The sequence below is a fragment of the Lithobates pipiens genome, unplaced genomic scaffold, assembly GCF_037356315.1.
Source record: "Lithobates pipiens isolate NorthernLeopardFrog02 unplaced genomic scaffold, aLitPip1_a1.2 Scaffold_18, whole genome shotgun sequence".
NCBI classification, from domain to species: Eukaryota; Metazoa; Chordata; class Amphibia; order Anura; family Ranidae; genus Lithobates; species Lithobates pipiens.
This window is the reverse complement of record NW_027507758.1, coordinates 263,838,304-263,856,843: the sequence shown is the minus strand read 5'-3', so window position 1 is coordinate 263,856,843 and position 18,540 is coordinate 263,838,304. Positions and strand designations below refer to the sequence as shown.

Sequence of the window (18,540 nt, the reverse complement as noted above, 5' to 3'; positions counted from 1 at the left end):
TCTCTTGCCTTTGTCGCGCTCGTTCCCGACACACAGACGAATGCTCTGCACTTTAGGGGGTACCGTTAATTCTTAATGGTACCCCACACATTGGAAAATGTAGGGTGCTTTTGGTGCAGTGCAATTTAAAAAAAAAAAAGCTCGGGAACTTCTTTCCCTGCATTTGTGAGTAGGGAAGTCCATTGAAATTAATGGGCTGCCCTACACACAGTACGCAGCCACACAGATGTTGCATTTACGGGCTTAAAACAGGCGGTGAGGAGGCAACATAATGCCTCTTTACCGCCATTCAAATGCCTCTGAAAAGAGATCTGTGCATGGATTGCTTTGCAGAGGAGCAGCAGTCCTGGCTAATATCACACACAAGCCCTACAAAAGCAGTTTTGATGGTATAAGAATGGGGGGGGGGGGGGTCCGGATTAAACGTAACATACACACAGATACATGCAGACACTTGCAGACAAATGCACGCCGCACACACATACAGACACATGCATACACATACATACAGACATACATACACATGTGCACACACACATACGTACACACACACACACACATACATACAGACATACATACACATGTGCACACACACATATACGTACACACACACAGATACAGACATACATGCACAAACCTACAGATATACAGACATACATGCACACACATACAGATATACAGACACATGTGCACACACACATACATACAGACATTCACATACATGCACACATACAGACATACATACAGACACATGTGCACACACAGATACAGACATACATACACACACATACAGATATACAGACACATGTGCACACATACATACAGACACACGCATACACATACATGCACACACACAGACATACATACAGACACATGTGCACACACACATACATACAGACATAAATGCACACACATGCACACATACATCCAGACACATGTGCACACACACATACAGACACATGTGCACACACACACACACACATACAGACACATGTACACACACACACACACACATACAGACACATGTGCACATACAGACACATGTGCACATACAGACACATGTACACACATACAGACACATGTACACACACACACACACACACACACATACAGACACATGTGCACACACACACATACAGACACATGTGCACACACACACACATACAGACACATGTGCACACACACACACATACAGACACATGTGCACACACACACACACATACAGACACATGTGCACACACACACAGACACATGTGCACACACACGCACACACAGACACATGTGCACACACACGCACACACAGACACATACACACATACAGACACATGTGCACACACACGCACATACAGACACATGTGCACACACATGCACATACAGACACATGTGCACACACACGCACATACAGACACATGTGCACACACACACACATACAGACACATGTGCACACACACACACATACAGACACATGTGCACACACACACACACATGTGCACATACACATACACATACAGACACATGTGCACATACACATACAGACACATGTGCACACACACATACACATACAGACACATGTGCACACACATACACATACAGACACATGTGCACACACATACAGACATGTGCACACACACACACACACATACAGACACATGTGCACACACACACACACATACAGACACATGTGCACATACACATACAGACACATGTGCACACACACATACACATACAGACACATGTGCACACACATACAGACACATGTGCACATACACATACAGACACATGTGCACACACACAGATACAGACACATGTGCACACACACAGATACAGACACATGTGCACACACACACATGAATAAAGCCCTTTTTAACACTAATGTAGCTTGTAGCATAGTACAGTACCTTTGCAGCTTCCTCATTCAGCCGGGTACTGCACTGTAGGGGGAAGCAGAGAGCACAGCACACTCCTCTGCACTTTACTTTCACTTTTGAAGCTCACGGAGCTTCTCACAGTGCTGGGGATTGGGCTCATCTGACAGCCCTGCTCCCCTGGCACACTAAATTGAGAAAGACCAGGCGGGCCGTTCAAAACCGAACCGCGGGCCGCAATTGGCCCGCAGGCCGGACTTTGGACATGCCTGGTTTAGAAGTACCAAGATTATATTAGGCTAGTGCTGTGTCTTTACCAAGCTACCCTTAAGCAAGAGTTATAATACTGAAGCCTGTTACATGCTGTTGCTTATCCAGATTTAAACAAAGAACTTGGGTCCCCAAAGGCAGGTAACCCCGAGAAAAGTGAGGCTCACTGAGAGACAAAACCACTAGTAGATAAATATTTTGAAAATGTAATTCATAAATGATTCTAAAACGATACTCACTATCATATATTGAGTGCAAATATTCATTTAAATACCACTAAAACACATCCGACAAAGTATATGGAAGGGCCACCATTAAGAAACCTAAAAAGTTGATTGCTGGAGATCGAAAGACAATCTTCAATCTCAACAGGCACTGACATGGGAAGAACACATACACACAAAAACAGTGCTTACAACAAACACCGGGGGGGGGGGGGATCTGACCCTGGCCCCATATAGCCAAGTTTTAGCTGGTTATTCAGCCGCTTGGCGTACATTCGGGACCAGTCTTGGATCTTACTGGCGTCCGGACGTTTTGTGTTTTATGTTTGTTGTAAGCACTGTTTTTGTGTGTACATAAGTTGACCAGTAACCCGACTGACCTATTTCAAACCAACTTCCTACCGATGCTAAATCATCTGTCTTCATTACTTAAGATATGGCAGTCCCTAAATATTTCATGGCTTGGTCAAATAACAGCAGTAAAAATGACACTTCTACCCAAACTTCTATATTTATATAGAGTACTCCCGATAGCGATTCCACTGCGTCATACAGAATCGAGTGTTTACATTTATTTGGGGCTCCACGAGGTCCAGGGTCCCTAGATCCGTACTTCTACTTAGCAAATCTGCTGGAGGCTTGGGAGTACCTAACTTCTCACACTACTATCACGCAGCTCAGTTGGCTCAATTTACATTATATCATGCAAAAACTGAAATACCTATCTGGGTTAGTTTAGAAGCAATAGATCAACATCCTATTACTGTGTCTAATTTACTCTGTCTGCCACCTACAGCTCGTGGTCTCATCACCAAACCAGTAACACATGTTCTAAAACTCTGGGATAAAATGAAAACCCTGTTTAAATTGCAATCCCCACCATCATCCTTCATCGGCCACCCACACTTCTATCCAGCCCTAAGAGAACCAGCCCTTTTTCAGACCTGGACTCGTTCTGGTGTGGGTCGCATATGCAACTTGGTAGCTGGTAATGTAACTATATCATTCCCTACCCTCCAATACCAAGCTCAACTCCCCAACCGGGAGTGCTTCAGTTATCTCCAAGTCTCCCACTTTGTTAGAACTGTTATAGGCTCTAATACAGAGCTTGACACCCTCTCATTATTCAAGGGAATATGCGACTCAGACCCACACGCTCCAGGAATTATATCCTGTCTCTACTCTCATCTCACTTCCCTCCCCTCTGCTCTTCCACTATACACTCAGCAATGGGCCAAAGACTTGATGGTAGATCTCGATTTAGAAGACTGGGCAAACATTTGGGACAATACCAAATCAGCATCTCAGAATGTTGTCGCCCTGGAAGCTAGTTATAAAGTCCTCATGAGATGGTATCTAGTCCCAGCTAGAATTGCCAAATTCCTACCATCGTACTCCCCAAATTGCTTTCGCAACTGTGGCGAAAGAGGTACTCATGTACACATTTGGTGGACATGCAAGATGGTTCAGCGGTACTGGGTGACAATATTCCGAATGGCCTCCACCCTACTCAGAGAACCCCTAGATCCAGATCCCTCTGTAACATTATTAAATTCCCTGCACTAAGGCACAGAAACATCTAATCCTCCAACTTATGATCGTAGCAAAGCAAACAATTGCCAGAGCATGGAAGACAACTGCGCTAAAAATAGCCGAAGTGAAGAATAGAGTCACCCAAGCAATGATCCACAGTAAAATTGAAGCCACCATTCTCGATAGAGTCCCATGACACCTAAAAATATGGCGACCATGGGTAGAGAACTACCTACCACAGAATTTCGATAAGCACTAGACATGGGCGCCGTCAATAAATTTGTTTCGTTCTGTTCCGTTACAGTTCGTATTAAAATTAGTTCGTACTTCGTATTTCGTGTCCGAAATTCAATTTCAATTCGTACGAAATACGAATTTTCGTTAGGTTCGTTAACTTATATGAACGTTCTTTACGATGAATTTAAAGGTAAAAATATACCTCAATATGACAGTCGATGCTGATGGACCATCAATGTGCTGTGCTGACTTCCTCCTGGGGATTTGTAAACAAAAGTTCGTATTTCGTACAAAATTCGGACGCATGGCAATTCGTATTTCGGATACTCCCGAACGTACGAATTTAGGGAAATTCATATGAATTTGAGATTCATACGAAACTAATCACACATGTCTAATAAGCACCTTCTATAATTATAACCCACTCTGTGCTCTCAGGCAGTTAACCTGGAGTACGCAGGGTTTCTGTTAGAGCTGCCCGGCCTTACATCTTCCTCCTCTCTTCTCTCCTTCTTCCTCTCACTCTTACTGTACCTCCTTTTTCTTACCCTTTTCCACTCTATATGATCCTTCCTTTCCATATGATATGATATGTAATATGCCTAGCATCATGGAGTATCACCCGTTTAGTATACCATATATAACTCATTAATGACGGGAATAGTACCACTGGATTGGCGCAGGGCGAACGTGGTGCCTATATTTAAAAAGGGATAAAAGTCTTTACCAAGTAACTATAGACCTGTTAGTTTAACTTCGATAGTCAGGAAGATAGTGGAGCATTTAATAAAAGACAACATAGATGAGTTCTTGCTGGAAAAAAAAATATTTTAAGCAACAGACAGCATGGATTTATGAAAGACAGAAGTTATCAAACAAAGCTGATTTCTTTTTATGAAGAGGTAAGTTAAACCTTGGACAGAGGGGTGGCTGTGGATGTGGTATTCTTGGATTTTGCAAAAAATTTTCGATACAGTTCCACACACATGGATACTTTTTAATATCTTCATAAATGATATTAGGTCTTGGATCAAAAGTAACATGTCTTTGCAGATGACACCAAGCTATGCAGTGGAATAACATCCTTACAGGATGTCTCCAATTTACAAGCCACCCTCAATGCACTGTCTAATTGGGCGACTATGTGGCAGGTTTAATGTTGAGAAATGTAAAGTCATGCACTTGGGGGCTAAGAATATGCATGCATCATACATGCTAGGAGGGTACAACTGGGGGAATCCATAGTGGAGAAGGATCAGGGGGTTTTGGTAGATCATAAGCTCAATAATAGCATGCAATACCAAGCTGCGATTTCCAAAGTGAGCAAAGTCCTTTCTTGTATTAAGAGAGGTATGGACTCCAGAGAGAGAGATGTCATTTTGCCCCTGTTCAAATCATTAGTAAGACCTCACCTGGAATATGCAGTTCAGTTTTGGGCACCAGTTCTCAAAAAGGATATCAGGGAACTGGAGAAATTGCAGAGAAGGGCAACCAAACTGATAAGAGGCATAGAGGAGCTCAGCTATGAGGAAAGATTACAGGAACTGAATGTATTCACTTTTGAGAAGAAGACAATAAGGGGAGATATGATCAACATGTTCAAATATATAAGGGGTCCATATAGTGAACTTGGTGTTGAGTTCTTCTCTTTACGATCAACACAGAGGACGTCTAGAGGAAAAGAGTTTTAATCTCCAAATACAGAAAGGTTTCTTCACAGTAAGAGCTGTGAAAATGTGCAATAGACTCCTGCCAGAGATGGTTCTGGCCAGCTCAGTAGATTGCTTTAAGAAAGGCCTGGATACTTTCCAATATAACTGGGTACTAACATTTATTGGTAAAGTTGATACAGGGAAAATCTGATTGCCTCTTGGGGGATCAGGAAGGATTTTTTTCCCCTTCTGTAGAAAATTGGAGCATGCTCTGCTGGGTTTTTTTTTGCCTTCCTCTGGATCAACTGTGGGTATAGAATTGGGTATATTGGAATGTACGATATATATATATATATTTTTTTTTATGGTTGAACTGGATGGACTTGTGTCTTTTTTCAACCTGACTAACTATGTAATTACTATGTAACTATGTTATTTAGGAATGGCACAACGTTTTTGATTAAGATGAAGCAAGCAAATCTAAGCCTTTCACTTTATATCTTGATTTAACACAGGTATTAAACAGAGCTGGTTGCACAGCCAGGCTGCTATGTACTGCATAGCTGCCAGGGGGACTCAGGATTGGGGACACCAACATCCTCCACACCACATACATCTTGGACCTTAATTTTAAGACTATGCTCACTTTGTATTATTATTATTATTATTAGACAGAATTTATATAGCGCCAACAATTTACTCAGAGCTTTACAATATAAAAAGGGAGACAGTACAGTTGCAATACAATACAATGCAAGAGGGTTAAGGGGGGCCTGCTCATAAGACCTTACAATTTAATAAGCTGGAGCAAGTGGTACAAATGGGTATAACTGTGGGGGATGAGTTGATGGAAGTGATAAAAAGATCAGTTGGAGGCAAGATAGGTTTCCCTGAAGAGATGAGTAGGAAAGCCATAGTAGGAAATAGCCGACAGATTCAGGTAGAGAGTTCCAGAGGGGAGAGGCTCTGGAGAATTCCTGGAGAGTGAACAAGGGAGGAGGAGACAAGGGAGCTTGAGAACATTAGGTCTTGAGAGGAGCAAAGAGGATGGTTTGGGTAATCTTTGGAGACAAGATTATAGATGTAACTTGAGGCAGAGTTGTGAATGGCTTTGTATGTTGTATAGTATTTTTAATTTAATTGGCTGGGCAATATGAAGCCAGTGTAGTGGTTGGTGTAGAGGGGTGGCAGACACTGAACAGTTAATAATGTAGGTGAGTCTGGCAGCAGCATTCATGTAGACTGAAGAAGGGATACCCTATGGAGAGGTAGGCCTATGAGAAGGGAGTTGCAATAATCAAGGTGAGAGATAACAAGGGAAGGAATGAGTAGCTTGGTTTCATTAGTTAAAAAGGGGCACATTTTAGAGATGTTCTGGACTGGATGTCTACAAGATTTTGACAATGATTGGATTTGGGGCTGAAAGGACAGGTCAGAGTCCAGGATTACACCTAGTAACCTGGTGTGAGTGGAGTGATTGATGGTTGCATTATTGATATTGATGGAAAAGTAATGGAGGGGCCACGGACAGGCAGGGAGAATATTATCAGCTTATTTTTAGAGAGATGTTGTGCGACATCCATGCTGATATGTCAGTTGGTAAGTAAGTAATGCGAGAGAGACTGAAGGAGTGAGGTGAGGAGTAGACTGAAAGATCTGGGTGTTATCAGCGTACAGATGGTATTGGAAGCTGTGGTAGATTATCAGTTGACCAAGGGAGGAGGTGTAGGTAGAGAAGCATAGGGTTCTAAGAACAGAGCCTTGGGCGACTCCTATAAAAAAAGGAATTGGAGGAGGCAAAGTTCTAGGTAACACTAAAGGAGTGCAGTGATAGGTAGGGGGAGAACCAGAATAGAGCCGAGTCTTGGAGGCTAAGTGAGTGGAGTTTATAGAGAAAGAGTGGGTGGTTAACAGTATCAAGGGCCACAGGGAAGTCTAGTAGTAAGAATATAGAGTAGTGGCAATTGGTTTTATCAGTTAGTAAATCGATATTGAGTTTTAGTATAGCAGTTTCTGTGGACTGTTGCGAGCCAAAGCCAGGCTGTTACGGGTCAAGAAGGTTGTTTTCAGTGTGGTAGGAGCTAAGACGGTTGTAGACCAATCATTCTAAAAGTTTAAAGGTGAATGGAAGCAATGAGATGGTTCTTGTTTAGGTTGGTGGGGTCCAGTCAGGGCTTTTTAAGTATGGGAGTGAGCTGTGCATTCTTTAGATGGAAAGGGAAGGTGCCAGTAGAGAGGGAGAGATTGGAGAGGTGAGTGAGAGAATGATAGGATAGAATAAGAGGGTGACCGTAGTAGTTGCAAGAGAACAGGATCCAGGAGATGCTTGGTTAGGTGGGAAACTGATAAACATTTTGTAACCTCTTCAGTAGTAGCCAGTTCAATAGAAGAAAGTGTTGACTGTGCTGTTAAACAAGGTGTCTTAAATGGGGAAGATATCTGTACAGTGGAGATGTCCTCACATACAGTATCACATCAATCTTATCTTTGAAGTGATTGGCGATCTCTTGGGCATTGAGTGAGTTAGTGAGTAGAGGGGGTGGGGGACAAAGCAGAGAGTTAAAGGTAGAGAACAGCTGACAAGGATTGGGTGACAAGGTACAGTAGGTGACTGCGATATTGTGTCAATCTCGTCTCTTTTATCAGCGATTTTGACACCTTGGGAGCCCCATCACAGGAGCCAGCGCTGAGCTGGCTCGCTCATCGGAAAAAGAAAAATGTATTTTTTCCTTTCTCAATGAGTGACAAGCATTGTTGACATTGAGGCCGGGTTCACACTGGTGCGGGGATCTGACTTGGATCCCCACCAATACCAGGCACTGCGTTTGGTATGAATCATGAGGGGAACTCCACACCAAATTTTGAATAAAAAACCAGCACGGGTTCCCCTCCAGGAGCATACCAGGCCCTTAGGTCTGGTATGGATTTTAAAAAACAGCATGGGGGTCCCTCCAAAATCCTTACCAGGCCCTTATCCGAGCACGTAGCCCAGCCGGTCAGGAAAGAGAGTGGGGATGATGGGAATGCCCCCTCCTGAACTGTACCAGGCTGCATGCCCTCAACATGGGGGTGGGTGCTTTGGGGAAGGGAAGCCTTGTGGCCCCCCACCCCTAAAGCACCTTGTCCCCATGTTGATGAGGACAAGGGGCTCTTCCCGACAACCCTGGCCATTGGTTGTTGGGTCTGCGGGCAGGGGCTTATCGAAATCCGGGAGCCCTCTTTAATAAGGGGGCCCCCAGATCCCGGCCCCCCACCCTATGAGAATGAGTATGAGGTACATCGTACCCCTACCCATTCACCTGGGGAAAAAAGTGTCAATAAAGAAACACACTAGACAGGTTTTTAAAGTAATTTATTAGGCAGCTCCGGGGGTCTATTCCGACTTCAAGGGTCTCTTCTGACTCCTCTGCTCTCTCCAGTCTCTTCTCCTGCTCTCTGGCCTCTTCTCCCACTCTCCGGTTCTTCTTCCGGGCTCCTCTGCTATCCTCTGCTCTTTGCCGCTCTTTTGCTAGCGTTGGCCCAGTCTTTTCCGTCGTCTTCTTCCCTGTTCTCTTCTTCCGGTGTTGACATGATGCACCCCATACTCATTCACATAAGGTGGGGGGCTGAGATCTGGGGCCCCCTTATTAAAGGGGTCTCCTGGATTCCGATAAGCCCCCCGCCAGCAGACCCCGACAACCAACAGCCAGGGTTGTTGGAAAGAGCCCCTTGTCCTCATCAACATGGGGACAAGGTGCTTTGGGGGTGGGGGGGTGCATGGTGCCCCTTCCCCAAAGCACCCAACCCCTCATGTTGAGGGCATGCGGCCTGGTACAGTTCAGGGGGAGGCTCTCTTGTCCCCACCCCTTTCCTGACCAGCTGGGCTGCGTGCCAGGATAAGGATCTGGTATGGATTTTGAGTGGACCCCCACTGCATTTTTTATGTATAGGAGGGTTCCCCTTAAAATCCATACCAGACCTAAGGGCCTGACATGCCCTTGGAGGGGGGGAACCCATGCCGGTTTTTTATTAGAGAGCTGACATTGTCGCTTTCTCATGCTCGCTGCAATAGGAAAATGTTTTTTCCATTGCAGCCAGTGTGAGATGTACAGTACCCTGTCGCCGAGAACCAGAGCGATGGGATCACGCTGGAAACACATTCTCGAGGGCAGGTACTGTATTAATAAGACAAAATAGTTGTATTTTTTGTCTCTTCCTTACAATGAAGTATAGTAATTAGTAGTGATAATGATTTTAGTTTGGGACCGGGAGTCTTTAAAAAAGCCAAATTGTATGTGTTTTTTGTTTCTAAAAAAACAACACATACCTTTTAGGTATGAACTTTTCTCCGTCCTGAATTCACCACGCTTTGCTGCATCCAGGAGTCATCTCAGAAAGTCCAGCAAGTCATGATTCACACACTGGTGTTAAAGTAAAATAAATGTTTTATTGGTAAATAATTAAAGCGGTTCTTCACCCTAAAGGGGAAGTTCCGCTAATCTGATCCCTCCCCCCCTCCGGTGCCACAATCGGCACCTTTTAGGGGGGAGGGGGGTGCAGTTACCTGGATAATCCAGGTAACTGCACCCACTTCCGGCCAGACCGCCGCAGACCCCCGCAGACGCCCGCCCCCCCCCCCCCCCGTTGTGTTCTGGGAAACACACAGTTCCCAGAGACACAGCGGGGGACCATAAGAGATGTGCAGCGCGACTCGCGCATGCGCAGTAGGGAACCGGGCAGTGAAGCTGTAATGCTTCACTTCCCGATTCCCTGACAGAGGATGGCGGCGGGGGCAGCAGCGAGACGAGCGATCGCTCGTCATCTGCTGCCGACATCGCTGGACCCTGGGACAGGTAAGTGTCCATTTATTAAAAGTCAGCAGCTGCAATATTAGTAGCTGCTGGCTTTTAATATTTTTATTTTAGGTGCAGAACCACTTTAATGGCAATAAGAAAAACACTTCTCAGAGGCTTATGTTGAGCCAACAACTGAGCTTCAAAAAAAGCTGGTTGTTGACTCGAAAACTTAACTTATGGAGGAGCTTCCTTATTGACACTAAGCTTTTAACAATGTTTCAGTAAAAGAGCTATTTTACTTTATAGAACTGTGTGTTAATCCCAATTTGATGAAAATTGTATGTGAACCTGTAATAAATACAAGATTACTGCTGACTCGATAATATGGCTAAATGGACTTTGCACACCAACAATGTTTTTTGCACTATTTTTAATGGTTATCATTGTGTATTTTAAGCTATATTTATTATATGTTTGCTGACAAATATTAATTTACTCTCTATAGCGTGCAACTGTCATGGAAAGACTGCAGAATGCTATTATGATGAAAATGTAGCAAGCAAGAAGCTCAGTCTGAATATTCATGGGGAAAATATTGGAGGTGGAGTTTGTGTCAATTGCTCAGCAAACACAGCTGGAATTAATTGCGAGACCTGTACAGATGGTTACTATCGGCCTCAATGGGTACAGTATTTAAATTTTTTTTAAAGAATTTGTTCTGTTCAAAATTATGTACAATAATTGAAAGGTAAAAACAGAGAAATGGAAGTTAATAATGCATTGACCGTTGACATTTATTTCCTATAAATAAGCATAAGTGAGAAAAAGGAAATACCTCAGCTTGTCACGTGGCAAATATTGTCCACATAGTAAGCATGAAATTAGAACCTGAGATAAATAGGATATAAACAGAAGATACATGGAACCTGAGATAAAATATATAAATAGAAGGCAGCTTACACTTGTTGCAATCAATGCCTACAGCCTAAAATTGGGGAAATAGAGAGAGGATATCAGAGAGGGGGAAAAAATGAAGAGGGTAGAGGAAGGGGTTTGGGTGATTGGGCAGATTAAGGCACCTTGACATCAATATGATTAGTAGAAAGATGGATTTGAATCTGGGGGTGTCTACTAAAAACTATGCAGATAGACCATGTAGCTATATAGGAAGAATATTGAGCATGGTATTGTGCCATCAGTTCTTTCAAACCCTGTATGTATATATATATATATATATATATATATATATATATATATATATATATATATATATATATATATATATAAATTATACAATTATAACTACAACTATATATATAACATATATATATATATATATATATATATATATATATATATATATATATATATATATATATATATATATATATATATATATATATATATATACATATATATATATATATATATATATACATATATATATATATATATATATATATATATATATATATATATATACATATATATACATATATATATATATATATATATATATATATATATATATATATATATATATATATATATATATATATATAGTTGTAGTTATAATTGTGTTATAGTTGTGTATAGTTATATACACAGCTGTCATAAGTTTACATACTCTGGCAGAATTTATGATTTATTGGAGATTTTTCAGAGAATATGAATGATAACACAAAAACTTTTCACTCACGGTTAGTGTTTGTTTGAAGCCATTTATTATCAATGAACTGTGTTGTTTACTCTTTTTAAATCATAATCACAACAGAAACTACCCAAATGACCCTGATCAATAGTTTACATACCGCAGTTCTTAATACTGTATATTGCTGCCTTTAACATGAAGGACAGCTTGAAGTCTTTTGTGATATTTGTGGATGAGGCTCTTTATCTTTTCAGATGGTAAAGCTGCCCATTACTCTTGGCAAAAAGCCTCCAGTTCCTGTAAATTCTTGGGCTGTCTTGCATGAACTGCATGTTTGAGATCTCCCCAGAGTGGCTCAATGATATTGAGGACCGGAGACCTCACAAAGGGATCTACAAAGGGATGGTGGCGTTGTTCTAAAAAATAGTAGGTGCACTACATAAGCACTAGAAAGTGTGTATATTCTATACACACCTCTGAGAAAAAGTGTGTGTATGTAAACAGCACTAAATGCAAAGTGCAATGTGCATAAGAATAGTAAAGTGCATTAAACATATAAAGTGCATCAGAAATATAACGTGAAAACATGCAAAATAATCCTGTATAAAGTGATAAATAGCAGGAAAAACATCAAAATTAGAATCTCCCAAAAAAATATGAAAACTGATGTATATATATATATATATATATATATATATATATTATAATATAGTGCAAAAAGTGAAATAAATAAAACATAGAAAATTTATAAATATAATGTCCAAAATATGAATGTCCAAAGTGTGACACTGGCCAAGAAAGGTTGGTTTAAAACCATAAGCAACAACAATCACCAGTCACTGTTCAGTGCTCCCCACCTTCATTCACTTCCCCCTCTTATGTATGCACTCACCAGAGTGCCTCACCCCTGCTGGGGTAACAGGCGTAAAAACTACACGTTTTAGTTGCATCCTCTTTTCCACCTTCTGATATTGTCAATATAATTTAATAACTTTTAACCTTAAATTTTCATGTATCTATTTTGTTTCATGCCTCGTTTTTTAATAATTTTTTATTTTTCAAAAATGTCGATATATGTATTTTAATTATTAGCATTTGAAGATGCCGTGCAGTGCCTTCTCTCCACTATCCACTAGATGGCACATGGGTTAGACATTTATACACACATTAGGTGTGGTGGGGTAGGGCCTTGTGGTTTTCCCAACAGCCTTAGGATTCCCATTGAGCAGATTGGCGTCTTTCTGATTGGTCATCGCAGCCTCTTCATTTGCCTTATATTGTGTATGGTGTACCAAGATGGCAGCACCTCCGATGACGTCTGTGTGATGAAAAGCATAAGGCGGGACTTTTCTTGGTACACAATGCATCATTTTCGGCTGTTCCGGGTTTCCGGATATGATTAGCTTGGCCGTGGAACGCACGCCTTACAAGCTGGGATTGCGGAAGCCATAGTGGGATCATTGTACACGAGTGATTGGTATCTCAGCTCCTACTCATATGATATATTTTTTTAGAATTATATTTTTTAAATAAATACTTTTTTAATGGATTCACACTATGAGGCTCATCCTTTCCTATACATGTGGATTGCCCACTGCTGGTTAATTTCTCCTGTGAGAGGAATAGCCACTGACGGTTTACAACCATCCGAATTCCAGGGATATCCAGATAAGAGGGATACCATCTCCAGGATAAGGAGTTTTTACGCCTGTTATCCAGCAGGGGTGAGGCACTCTGGTGAGTGCATAAACAAGAGGGGGAAGTGGACGAAGGCAGGGAGCACTGGACAGTCACTTTTTTCCATTGTTGCATTTGCTCAGCGTTTCACTTATGGACTGTGGTTGTTGTTGCTTATGGTTTTGAACCAACCTTTCTTGGCCAGTGTCACACTTTGGACATTTATATTTTGGACATTTATTTATATTTTGGGCATTATATTTATTAATTTTCTGTTTTATTTATTTCACTTTTTGCACTATATATATATATATATATATATATATATATATATATATATATATATATATATATATATACGCATCAGTTTTCATATATAAATTTTTTGGAGATTCAAATTTTGATGTTTTTCCTGCTATTTATCACTTTACACAGGATTATTTTGCATTTTTTCACTTTATATTTCTGATGCACTTTATATGTTTGATGCACTTTATTATTCTTATGCACATTGCACTTTACATTTAGTGCTGTTTACATATACACACTTTTTATCAGAGGTGTGTATAGAACATACACACTTTCTAGTGCTTACGTAGTGCACCTACTACTTTTTAGAACAGCGCTACCATCCCTTTGTAGATTTTTCATTATTTTTTGGCTTCACCTTGGTGTAGTTTTATAGGGAGGCTGCAGTTCACCATCCTGAGCGTGGATATTTCTCATTATTTATTGATTATTCACTCCAGAACCTTCACTTTATTCTGCTGTAGCCAATGATAGGTCGACTTGGCCTTGTGTTTTGGATCATTGTCATTTTGGAATGTCCAAGCACATCCCATGCGCAGCTTCCTGGCTGATGAATGCAAATATTCCTCCAGTATTTTTTGATAACATAATGCATTCATCTTGCCATCAATTTTGACCAAATTTTATGTGCCTTTGTAACTCATACATCCCCAAAACATCAGCGACCTACCCCTGTGTTTCACAGTAGGAATAGTGTACCTTTCATCATAGGCCTTGTTGACTCCTCTCCAAATATAGCATTTATGGTTGTGGCCTAAAAGCAAAATTTTGGTCTCATCACTCCAAATGACTTTGTGCCAGATGGTTTGATGGTTAGTCTCTGTGCTGCTTGGCGTATTGTAAGCGGGATACTTTGTGGCATTTTCCTAGTAATGGCTTTCTTCTGGCGACTCAATCATGCAGCCCATCTTTCTTCTTATTGTGCATCTTGAAACTGCCACACCAGATGTTTTCAGAGAGTCCAGTATTTCACCTGAAGTTATTTGTGGGTTTTTCTTTGCATCCCGAGCAATTTTCCTGGCAGTTGTGGCTGAAATTTTTGTTGGTCTACCCTACCTTGATATGGTTTCAACAGAACCCCTCCTTTTCCACTTCTGGATTAGAGTTTTAACACTACTGATTGACTTTCTCAATTCATTGGATATCTTTTTATATCGCTTTCCTGTTTTATACAGTTGAACTACCTTTTCCCGCAGATCCTTTGACAATTCTTTTGCTTTCCTCATGACTCAGAATCCATAAATTTCAGTGCAGCACTGGATGAACGATGCAAGGGTCTGTCCGGAGTCCAGAAACTCATTGACTTTTTATACACACACACATTAATTACAAGCAAACAGATCAGAGGTCAGGATGGTTACCTTTAATAGACATTCAAACCCCTTTGTGCCAACATGTGTGCATGTTATCAGGCCTAAATCACTGGGTTATGTAAACTTTTGATAAGGGTCATTTGGGTAAATTCTGTTGTCATTATGATTTAAAAAGAGTAAACACAGTTAATTTATAGGGATGGGTGAATGGTTCGGCTGGAGCATAAGTTCGGGCCGAAGATTGGTTGTTCGGACATTCAGCAAACAACGAACATTATGCGGTGTTTGCAGCAAATTCAAAAAACGTTTTAAAAACTGATGTTTTTTTGGAAGCAGTGATTTTAATAATGCTTAAAGTGAAACAACAAAAATTTAATATTCCTTTAAATATCGTGTCGGGGGGGGTGTCAATAGTATGCCTGTAAAGTGGCATGGTTTTCCTGTGTTTAGAGCAGTACCACAGCAAAGTGACATTTCTAAAGGAAAAACTGATCACAACTTAATGAATTGTTGGGTCTTTGGCAATATAGATAAAACTCGTTGAAAAAAATGGCATGGGTCCCCCCCTCCCAGTCCATTAGCAGGCCCTTTGGGTCTGGTATAAATATTAAGGGGAACCCCAAACCAAAAAAAAATGGTGTGGGGTCCCCCTAAAATTCATACCAGGCCCTTCAGATCTAGTATGGATTTTAAGGGGAACCCTGCACCAAAATAAAAAAAAATGGTGTAAGGGTCCCACCAAAATCCACATCAGATCCTTATCCAAGCATGCAACCTGGCAGGCCACCGGAAAAGAGGAGGGGACAAGAGAGCGCCCCCCTCCTGAACCATACCAGGCCACATGCCCTCAACATGGGGAGGGTGCTTTGGAGTAGCGACCCCAAAGCACCTTTTCCCCATGTTGATGGAGAAAAGGACCTCATCCCCAAAACCCTTTCCCAGTGGTTGTGGGGGTCTGTGGGTGGGGGCTTAGCAGAGTCTGGAAGCCCCCTTTAACAAGGGGACCCCAAATACTGACCCCCCTAGGTGAATTGGTAACGGGTAAATTGTACCCCTACCATTTGACAAAAAAAAGTGTCAAAAATAGTAAAAAAGACAGGAAAAACATAAAAAAGTAAATGTCCCACATTGTAGAGCCATCTCACGCCTGTCGACAAGCCAAAAAAAAAAAGAAAGAAGCTGCAACAGCTCTGCCTCCATGGGAGGCTCCCGCCGAGTGACGCTTGTTGACAGCTGTTACATAGCTGAGGGCAGGGCCACTCGATGACGTAAACGGGCGACCCTTCCTTCCTCGGATGTCACGTGGCTCTCTCACCCCCTCTTTTCCTGTAGCCTGCCAGGTTGTGTGCTCGGATAAGGGTCTGGTATGGATTTTGGAGAGGGCCCCTATGCCATTTTTTAAAAATTTTTGGAGCAGGGCTCCCATGTAAAATCCATACCAGACCCAAAGGGTCTGGTATGGATTTTGGGGGGACCCCCGCGCATTAAAAAAAAATGTTTCGGGGTTCCCCTTAATATTCATACTAGACCCAAGGTGCCTAATTAATTACAGCCGTGATCAGTTTTAAATTACTTTTTTCCTTTAGAAATGTAATTTTTTTGTGGTAATGTTCCTAACACGGGAAAGCTGCACCACTTTGCAGGAATACTATAGACACCCACAGGCATGATATTCAAAGGAATATTTCATTTTTATTGTTTCACTTTAAGCATTATTAAAATTGCTGCTCCCGAAAAAACAGCCATTTGTAAAACTTTTTCATTGCAACTTTTGCATTGATACATGTCCCCTGGGGCAGGAGCCAGGTCCCCAAACACTTTTTATGACAATAACCTTCATAAAAGCCTTTAAAATTAACACTTTTGATTTTTCATGTTCGTGTCCCGTAGACTTTAACGGTGTTCGTGTATTCGTCCAAATTTTGCACAGCAAAAATAAATTTACTGCTAGTAATGTAGTGTGTTATATGTGTGTATTTAGTAAAACTCTTATGAGCTGTACAAACGATCGGATTTTCTGATGGGAAATGTTCGATGTGAGTGTGTTGTCAGAAATTCTGACCGTGTGTATGCTCCTTCGGACATTTGCTTTCGGAATTCGACAATAACTGTTTGAGAGCAGGTTTTAAAATTTTCCATAAAAAAACGTTGTTTTCGGAAATTCCGAGCGTGTGTACACAAGTCCGATGCACAAAATTCCACGCATGCTCACAATCAAGTACAAGATGGAAGCGTTCGGTCTGGTAAAACTAGCGTTTGTAATGGAGATGCACATTCGTCATGCTGCAAATTTTTAAATATTTCAATGCAGCGCTTTCTCTTCTTCTTTATAATGCTAGAATAATGAAGTTGTTTTGCTCCTGATATTCACGCAGAGTTCTGACAAACTGATTTCTTTATTATTTCTCGTGATCTCCTGAATATTCTTTTTTTTTTCGCCAGATCTCCATAATAAGGTTTATATTTTTTTTCTAACGATCTATTTTTTTTTTATCAAGATCTCTTGATTCTTTTTTTTCTAGTGATCTCCATAATATTTTTTGTCGTTTTGTGTGTCAAGTTACCACAACACCATTATTATCTTCTATTTTTTAACCTCAAAGTGGTTGGTTGGTGTTGGTGTCCCTTGTTAATTTGACATTATATTTTTTAAATGTACCTGCCTACTCACAGATAAACTGTCCTTTTTTAACTAAAACACATAGCCAAGGATTTGTAAAAAAAAAAAGAAATTTATTAGGGGTCATAACAAAATAAAAGAGGAAGGCAACGCTGGATAAACTGTTGAAATTGGCAAAGCCTTTGTACCCCAGGGCAGATACAGTATCAATTATTTGACAGGCAAATTGGTAACCTGAGGAGTCCATTTAATAGGGAGCACAATACGTTCCAGAACTCCGAGAGATCAGGGGCAGCAGCAGATGACATATATGTCCCAAGGCTGTGGTCTTACAACAGCCTGCGTCTTTTGTCAGACCACACCGAACCCAGGCTATCACTCTCAACACTTCCTTCCACGCTTCCTTCCAGGCTG

At 41.2% G+C, this 18,540-nt stretch overlaps 1 protein-coding gene across 6 annotated transcripts in view; it reads left to right on the top strand.

Annotated features, from left to right (window-relative positions):
* LAMA2 (laminin subunit alpha 2) overlaps positions 1-18,540 on the top strand; it is a 1,237,914-nt gene that overhangs the window by 433,807 nt on the left and 785,567 nt on the right. For all 6 annotated transcript variants that reach the window (XM_077486899.1, XM_077486900.1, XM_077486895.1 and 3 more), the window contains exon 8: positions 11,062-11,240. In XM_077486899.1, coding sequence (XP_077343025.1) covers positions 11,062-11,240 — 179 coding nt within the window. The remainder of the gene's footprint in view (positions 1-11,061; positions 11,241-18,540) is intronic.